At 31.0% G+C, this 9,833-nt stretch overlaps 1 protein-coding gene across 1 annotated transcript; it reads left to right on the forward strand.

The window, feature by feature from the left end:
• The first annotated feature begins 8,873 nt into the window (after positions 1–8,873).
• On the forward strand, positions 8,874–9,833 carry LOC132642294 (monothiol glutaredoxin-S6-like). The gene has a single exon (XM_060359537.1). It carries the CDS (start codon positions 9,030–9,032, stop codon positions 9,339–9,341), a length of 312 nt encoding a protein of 103 aa, XP_060215520.1. The 5' UTR covers positions 8,874–9,029; the 3' UTR covers positions 9,342–9,833.

Consider the following 9,833-nt stretch of genomic DNA (forward strand, 5'->3'; position numbering starts at 1 on the left):
GCTTCCTTTTTCTGTTTTTTAATTCGTTCAGAAAAGAATATGTATGTTGATTGAGACAAGTCGCCAATATTAGATTTGGGGAATATATGGAGGAAGAGATCACATATAATCTTGAGAAGTAGATAAGACATACGTCTTGTGTGTTTTAGGAGAGTAGATTAACACCAATGTCCATTACACATAAAATAATTACCCTTTCATGCCCCCATTACTTTTATACTCTCAAAACTATTTACCCTTCAAACCTATTATAGCATTTGTAGGTAATTTTCTCGATTATTTTTTTTATTTTTTATTTCTCTACTTCTTATCTCTTTTTCTTTCTTTTCTTTTTTCTCTTTTTATTTTATTTTATTTTTATCTTTGCTTTTTTCTCCTTTTTTGTTCATTTATTTTTTTTCAAATATATCATACTATTATTTAGTTTCTTTTTAACCATAATCTAATTCCATATTTAATTCTAGCTCCTTTTTTCGTTTTGTTTTATATTTTTTCTTTTTATTATTTCTTTATTTCTTGTTCCCTTTTTAATTTCATTTATTTCTTCTTCTTCTTCTTCTTCTTCTTCTTTTATCTTCATAATCTATTTCATTTACCGTTTTCTATTTTTATTTATTTTTAAATTGTGGTGATTTTCATTTACTTTTTTCTCCTTTTCTATTTTTTTTAAAATTTATTTCATGTGTTTTTCATAATCTAATTCTACACACTTTTTCTTCTTTATTTTTATTTTTATTTTTTTATGTCAATACAAAGGATAATTGATATGTTGGGTTTTCTTGTTTTTTTTTTCTATACTCAAAAAATAATTTATCTAGAATATAGTATATCAAATCAATAGCAGTTGGAGTATACTGTTGTGGTATACTGTGATACTCACATGGTATATATTATATACTGATGGAGTATCATATAAGACTGGCAATTCATTCCTTTAAGAAAAACACTCAGTCCTCTATGATACCAACCTGGTATATATCATGTATTTAGAGAGTATCATAGAGGACTGATTCATTCCTTAAAAAAAGAGCTATGTCCTCTATGATACCAGCCTGATATATATCATATATTAAACGGAAAGGGGCCAAAATTACCCCTGAACTTTGAAAAATAGTTCATCCATACCCTTCGTTATACTTTAGGGCCAATTATACCCTTACAGTTATACTATGGGGTCAATTATACCCTTATGTCTAACGGCTGCCACGTGGCATCATCTCAGCCCTTCAAAATTATTTTACCCTCAAATAATATTTTACCCACTAAAATAACTCAAAATGACCCGAGTTTTTTTTTCTAGCAAAAATAATACGAAATTATTTTTATATTTTTTCTGGAAAAAAAATTCGGGTCATTTTGAGTTATTTTAGTGGGTAAAAAATTATTTGAGGGTAAAATAATTTTGAAGGGCTGAGATGATGCCACGTGGCAGCCGTTAGACATAAGGGTATAATTGACCTCATAGTATAACTGTAAGGGTATAATTAGCCCTAAAGTATAACGAAGGGTATGGATGAACTATTTTTCAAAGTTCAGGGGTAATTTTGACCCTTTTCCGTATACTAAAAGGGTATCATAGAGAACTGGTTATTCCTTCAAGAAAAAAAAACTCATCAATCCTTTATGATAACCACATTTCTTAAAAAATAGCTTAGTACGTCCTTTATGATACCAACCTGATATATAACATATATCGACAATATATCATAGAGGACAAACCCATCTTCAAAAAGACGTCCTCAATCATCTATGATACTCATAGTATATATCATATACTGACATGCTATTATAAAAAAAAATATTAATTTAGTTTTTTATAAATAAGTGAGTGACTTTAGTATTTTTCTTAATTACTTCTTGTTGTAACAACAACAACGACAACATTTCCAGTAAAATCTCACAAAGTGGGGGATTACTTCTTGTTGTAATCTAATTATTTATATTTTCTATAATTTTATTAGTCCAAGAATAATTAGCTAATATTTTATCTTTATAGTATATTTTTATCACTAAAAAGAAAAATACAAAGATAAAAAAATATATTAGAAAGAAGTTATACTAACCAGATAAGGAAAGAATAAAGAAAAGGAGGACAAAAGGTAGAAGAAAGCAAGTATGACTTTACGGCTAACTCCAAAAGGACAGAAGATAATTAAAAGAAGTTAAACTAGCAAAAAAAAGAAAAAAAGAACTAAAGAAAAGAAGGTAAAAAACAAATAAGGAAACAAGTACAGTTGGTACACTTTACAGCTAATTAAAGTTGTAGCTAAGGACAAAAACGGCTCACACAGTGGAAAGAGAAAAGGAACATTTGAGATAGGTATTTCGGCTAAATTCTTTGACTTTGCGGGCATGTAATTAGTTACTAAACGGGCAATTTCAGGTAAATAATTTATTTTAAATGGCAATTTATGTTGTTTTCCCATATATTTTTAACTAATCTTGATACCTATTAAATTATAAATTTTTTACATGATGTAGCTAACATATACAGTAAGAAGTATTGAAGTATAATAACTACACTTTAATTTTATTACAAACCGTCGCTATATGGTATTTGTATTTAGAGCTCGTTGCTATAAAGGTATAAGTATTTGACTAACTGTGTTTTTGGGCTAGATGTATTTGACTGTATATATTGTTTGACTGATCTATATATATATATGTATTCAGCTGACTATATTTTGGCAAAATAGAACATTTGACTGTGTGTATTGTTTGATTGATCTGTATACATATGTATTTGGAAACTGTGTATTTGGAAGCCTAGAAACTACAGTTATTTATGTTATTTACTCTTAAATTATATCGAGTGTCTGATATTGTTCCTATGCGAATCTAAAAACAGTAACTGTGGCTGTTAATACAAGACTCTTTCACTTTTAATCAAATATCGAGTTAGAGTTTTGGGAATTGAAAAAGTTTGTAAAAAAATTGTCTTTCCTTTTAATAACGTTTACGTGATGGGAATCCGAAATATAAATAGTATTAAGTAGCCGCTTTTCGATGCGCTATTTAAGATATAGCTTGTTTTTATAATTTATTAAGTTTAGCTAGATGGGCCAAACTTCAGAACGCTTCTTCAGACCCGAGGTTTCGAAATTTAATTTTGAGGCGGCTAGACTTTAAATACTTTGAAATTTTTTGCTATCTTGTAAATAGCATTCCTAAAAGTGGCTATTTATGCACTTTACTTAGAATCAGATTAACTCCGTGAATACAATCCCTTTCTGACAAGGAAGGAAGCACAATAATCTTAATTTTATGACAAATCTGGTCTGATGAATATTCTTTACTACAATAATAATACGTATGCCAGTGTAATTTCACAAGTGGGGTATGAGAAGGATGGTGTGTACGCAGCCTTACTCCTACATTGTAAAGGTAGAAAAGTTATTTCCGATAGACCCCAGGCTCAACAATATTCTCTATTAATTACAAAAATATAAGGACTCTTTATTTTCTCTTTGGTGCCATTTGCTTGAGTTGAGAAAAAAGAATATATTGACAGTATTATATAGCGGTAACTTAATAATTTTTCGTCATTGAAGTTGTTCTAATTATTTGACAAAAAAAAAAAAAAAAGTTTTCCTAATTAGGCAGAGGTGAGATGTTATTTGGATCTTTTCTTATATATAAGGGGTCTGGCCAAAGAGCCTGATCGGGCTCGGCTTGGCTCGTTTGCATGTAGCTCAGTTCATTTGATAAAGGGTCTGTACTCGGCTCCACAAGCGTATTTTCTTTTAAATTAAGCTTGTTCGAAAAAAAAGTTTGGCCTCCATTTAAAAGAAATTATCCTTAATTGTGTGACACGTGGCATCACTGGGTGCAAAAATTTCACAGGTTATAAATAAGAGGAAATTTATTTCATTTCGCATAGTTTAGGGGCAAATTTAACCCCTAACTAACAGCAAGAGCATATTTAATCTCAACTATTAACTGGGGATAAATATATTTCATTTCACATATTTAGGAGTAAATTTGACTCTTTACCCTTGATTTAATTTCTAGTGTCAAGGACATTCAATTATGCTCCTAAAATTCTCTTCCACTCTCTCTTGCAAAAGGAGAAAAGAACAAAACAAAAAAGCAAAAGAATACACAGAAAAGGACTCAATTAATAGAAGTGACCATTGTGTGTGTTTTTTGTGTGCGCACAAGAACTCCCGTGTGTGAACCAAAAGTAGATAGGTTTGCCAGCACATTTGTCAGCATGGCGTAGAAGGAGATAACAGCTGGAGCTAACAACCCACTAAGACTAACCTTCTACATTTACATCCCCGAGTGGCAATCAAACGGGGGCGTGAATGCGAGATGTCAGCGGAATGATCGGCCGGACAGAGACTAGGTGGAGTACCCTCTATTCAATATATGATTTTCTGGCCGGAGGGAAGGTCAGGTATATGAAAACATTGAATTCGCCAAAATTGGATTTCTTTGTGCCCAAGGCTTGCATCTTCTAGACGAGTTGACGAACTCTTTAGTTATAGAATTAACTAGGATACGATTTTACGAAAATAGTTCCTAATACGTCTGTAATGTAGGATTCATACTCCCTACATACAAAGGGAACTGTTAGACATATTAATTTATCACAAAGTTGCTTCCTCATTCCTTCTTTAACTAGTAGTCCGCTATCTTGTTTTGTCCCTAAAAGCCATGCGTGATCTCAAGATCGCTCAACCACCTCATCAAGTATCTGCATTTGATACACTTTCTTTTTTAGTTCATCCAAAAAAAAATAAAAAATGATACATTTCTGAATTTAGAAACAATTTAACTTAAAACTTCACCTTTTACTTTAAATGAAATGATTTACTGTCACATAAGTATCTATAACTTGTTTTAGATCACAAGTTTTAAAAATCTTCCTTTCTTTCTTAAATTCCCTGTATAGTCAAACTATAATCAATTAGATGGAGGGAGTAGGATATATTGACGTACAGTATTATATAGCGGTAATATATATATAATATAAAGCTAGGCATAAACAATCCTATGTGGCACCTCTCTATGACCTCCATTGACATTTATTTTTTTTCTCCTTTTTTTGACATTTTTTTTTTGTATTTTCCTTGCTTTTTGTTCCAAATATGCGAAAGAAGTGTGCTGCCTTCTTCCTTCTACTGTCTGTACTTAATTGCCCACTCAGTTATGGTATTAAATACTCAATATCATCAATATACACCAACAAAGCTTAAGAATTTGGAGGAAAGAAATAAGGCTTATTAAGTTAAAAGTTAGTAACAGAAAAGATAATGCTTATTGGTACATTAAAATCTTTATTACTATTATTATTTTACCTCTTCAATTTAACATCAGTTACAAATCAATATAATCATCATATCTATAAATTATCACCTTCAAACATTTTCTTCCTACATGGTTATCTTTTCTCCATATCCACATCTCACAAACTTAAAACCTTGGCAAATTATATTTGTGGTTGATTTGGTATTGTGTTAATTGTGAGTCCTTGCCCCCGTCATCAACAATGTAAAAGAAAAAGAAATGTTAGTTGAATAGGGATTTCACATAAAAAAATTGGTGAGTTTTGTTTTTATTTCTCATAGTTTCACACTTTCACTTTTTGTAACTGACTAATTCTTTTCCTTCTTCCTTTTTAATCTAATCTGCTTGTGTAATCTTTCTCTTAATTGTCAAAAGTGTTGGTGTTTTGAAATGGTAATAGTAAATATTAGGAGAAAGAAGTAGGTTTTTTAAACTTTTGTAGTATAAATTTGGAGGTGTAGATTTTGAAATGGGGCGTTATTAGAATGAAAAATCAAAAGCGAAGAACATACAAAAAACTTAAAAGCCACAACAAAAAGAGGTATAGGGAGGTGGTACAGAAACATATTTCCTATGTATTTTTACGGACCAAATATATATTATGTCCTATTTAATATATGCAAAATCTCTTATGTAGATATTAAAGTAACATAGGTGGCACGGCAACATATATTATATATCATGTACCAAATCTACATATAATATAAAGTTAGATATAGACAAGGTGATGTGACACCCCTCTATGATCAACATTCATATTTATCTTTTTTTCTCAAATTTTTGCCTTTTTTCCATATTATTATGTCGTTTTGTTTGGCTTTTCTCATTATTTTATTAAATATTTATTAATTCCCCATTGTTAGAAAGAATGACTAAACAAATCCTATCAATTAATTTGGAAACGGAAAACGCCTCTACCACTTAATTGAGGATTTAGAATGGGTTATTTTCCATTAGATAAGGAAGGACAGCACACCGCTATGCATACTCAGATTTATCCTTCAGCTTGGTTCATCATATGTAAGTTGATTCAACGATTCTCTGTTTTCAACTCCATTATATTCTTCTTAGTGAGTAGTATGTGTTTTGCTTCTTTTGAAGTATTAATTGTACGTAATTTTCTGTTTTTCTTCGTAGGTGCCGGCGTCTTTTTTTCCAGTAGCGGACAATTGCAGCACTTCAAATTCTGAGGCTTCCTGTGCAATTGTGCAATGTAGGAAATTGTTGTCCGCAAGAAAAAACACTGAACAAATGATTGTTTTTCAGTGATTGGATACCTTACCGCAGTCCGTTGATTGATTTTTATATAGGAACCGCTCCATTAGAAATAATGGTAATCTTCTGTTTAATTTGTTTAATCTTTTATGGGTTTTGACATCTGTGATAACAGATTTGTTTTTGAACAAAACCAACCATAAGGATGAGGGATGAAATCCTAGAGAAAAAACTCCAACCGAACTGACAAATTTAATTTATGAACTAATAACTTATGTCATCCTATAATGGTAAATAATCTCATTTTTCGTTTTGTTGGCGTGCATTTTTGGTCAGGCAAACATTGTGGTATTTGATAGATGAATTATAACGTTAATTGTAACATAGTCAAGAGAGCATTACATCTTTGATGTTCCACAAATTATTTTTGTCAAGCTAAAACACTTTTTGAGTTAATGATATATATATATATATGATTGTTGATACTGTTTTCTAGATTATAAAAGTCAATTTACGTTTTCTTTTTATTTTTTAACAGGAAGGGATAGTGGAAGGACACACATAAGACTTAAGCCCTCTAAATGCAATTACTAATCAATATTATTATTTACAATATTAAAATGATTATTTTCCCTCATTAAAGAAGTCACTATATATAATACTTGCAAATAAATCAATAGATACAATATTAATACTATTTACGAACAACATTCAAATAGGAACAACACATATCTTTTTCGTGACTAAGTAGATTAATTAATCAAATTGCTTAGAAAGTAGATTAAAGAGGTCAATACCTTCAGTATTATTGCCAAGGCAATGCTCAATCTTTCCCCTTTAAAACATAACCTCCGGTGAATTACTCATGTCAATAGAGTTAAAATATTAATTTCTTTTGTTTAATTAATTCACAGAATTAAACTATGTCCGTATAAAATTTTAAAAAGTGTCTCTGCAAATCACAAAACTTTACTAAGTAGTTATTTTTTTAACCGCGCAAAGCGTGGATAGATTTACTAGTAAATTAAGTAAAACCACCTTAAACTTCCACGATCACATCGCACCATCTTGCACCCAACTCCGACCAAAAAGTCAATTTCCCTATACATTTTTTTTTTTCAAGTGGTGAAACATACTATATTAATTCTATCTCAAAATCTGAAAAACAAATTCATCACGTGAATGCATGAGTTCTTGCAGAGTTAAATTGAAATACGTAACTAATGATTCTATAATCTTATATCTTCTAGACTAGATCTATAGAAAGAACAAGGTTGAGCTCATCATATATATGACCTTTCGAAGTAGCAAACCGACCATTCTCTCTTCTCTTTCTTGAAGCCCTACTCTTTTCTTACTGAGAATCACTTGACGATAATTAAGTACACGGAGTAATTGATACTCCTTTTATCCTCATCATGTGATTTGCATGCTGTTTGGAATATTTGAAAAGCATTTATTCCAATATCCAGCTAAAGTAAAGTCACTTTGTCATCAAAAGAAAAGTTGGAGAGTTATCTAGATTAATCTCCTTAGGAAGTGTTTGCATTGGTACTAAGGAAAATATTTTTCTAGGAAAATAAGCTCAAACTAAAAATATATATTGTTCCAAGAACATTTTATATAATTAAGACAAACACAATGAGTAGAGATCGAGGGAGACAAGGGGGTGGGGATTGGGATGGGCCAATGGGGAAGACAATTATAACATATGTTATGTGTTCAAAGAATTCAAGCACAATTCTGTTATCTAAGAAGGTAATGGGAGAATAGCTCCTGAACAATGTAAGAAATTAGGGAAATTGAGAGTGAATTTAGAATGAAGAAAAAGAAGACATATTATTCATCAATGAAATGATTACAGTGAGAATTGCTATGTATATAAGCTGTATATCACGGTTAACTGCTACTAACCGTGTACTAACTCTAACTAACTGTGAACTAATTGCAACTAACTCTTTTAACAACCTTCTAACTAACTTTTCCTCCTAAATGACTATAAATACCCGTCTTATTTTTGGCATAAGACAACATATTACAACCATGTAACTTGTTTTCTCTATTCCCACTAACAAAGTCATTTTCTTGATTTTTAAAAAGCTATTTTTGTCGAAAAGAATATTTTTTGAAAAAAATTGACAAACCAAACATGGAAAAAATTGATATTTTCTTTTGCTCCATACCAAACACCCAATTAGTGTTTTTTTCGTTTTTTTGGTACGTACGAAAAATATTACGAACCCTTTGTCAATCAAACGATCAAGGAATAATTCGCATATATCCACCGACTTGTACTTTTGGAATTTGTGTAATCTCTTTTTCTGTTCATTGATCCCAACACTTTGAGCCTTATATATATCTTCCCATGGTTGGTTTCAAGTTTCATAGCAAGACAAGTCTCAAACTCAATACAGGCACTTCTTTTTTCTCTGTCCTAACACCTTCACAAATTTCTATTCTTTTAATCACAAAATTAAGGTCATTTTGTAGCCATCTCATCATTTGTTTTTTGACGTTCAAAAATGGATATGGTGATGAAGTTGGGAGCAGAAAGTCCAGTAGTAATTTTCAGCAAAAGCACTTGCTGCATTTCTCACAGCATCGAAACCCTAATTCGAGGTTTTGGAGCAAACCCTACAGTTTATGAGCTTGATAAAGTTTCAAATGGGAAGCAAATGGAGAAGGCATTAGTTGAATTACTAGGGTGTACATCAAGTGTTCCAGCAGTGTTCATTGGGGAAGAGTTTGTTGGTGGTTCTAATGAGATTATGAGTCTTAATGTTAGAGGCAGGCTCAAACAATTACTTCTAAAGGCTAATGCTATTTGGATATAGACATCAATTTATTAGCTATCAAGCAGTGGCAGAACCATAATTTTCACTGAGGGAAATTCAAACTTATACTATATTTATACATAGACGTGCAATTCAACATATATTACATATACAATTAAAAAATAAAAATTCGCCTATCTAAGCAGCATAATTTTTCAACGAAGGAGTGTCAATTATTGGACTCCTTGAACAAAGGTGGCTACTACTAGTAAGGAGTTTCATAATATATAGTCGCATGCAGCAGCTAGTTAGTCTTATATCTTTGGTGATTATTGTTTGTATGATCACCCAGATATTTTTGGATGTACTAATTATTAATAAAGACATGGTTTTACCACAACTTAAATACTAATATAGCTCTTGTACAATAATTTATCAGTTTCCAGTTAATGTAATGTAACACATTTTCTAGATCCTGATCATATGAGTGTTCTGGTTTTCTTCTATGTTGGGGGTTCAAGTGTTCAACACGTTGAACTTTTATTGTTCCTA

This window comes from Lycium barbarum, chromosome 5, assembly GCF_019175385.1.
Source record: "Lycium barbarum isolate Lr01 chromosome 5, ASM1917538v2, whole genome shotgun sequence".
In the NCBI taxonomy this organism is placed as follows: domain Eukaryota; kingdom Viridiplantae; phylum Streptophyta; class Magnoliopsida; order Solanales; family Solanaceae; genus Lycium; species Lycium barbarum.

Bases quoted from the DNA above. Each gene is read 5' to 3' on its own strand.
- LOC132642294 (XM_060359537.1), top strand. From the start codon at position 9,030: ATGGATATGGTGATGAAGTTGGGAGCAGAAAGTCCAGTAGTAATTTTC.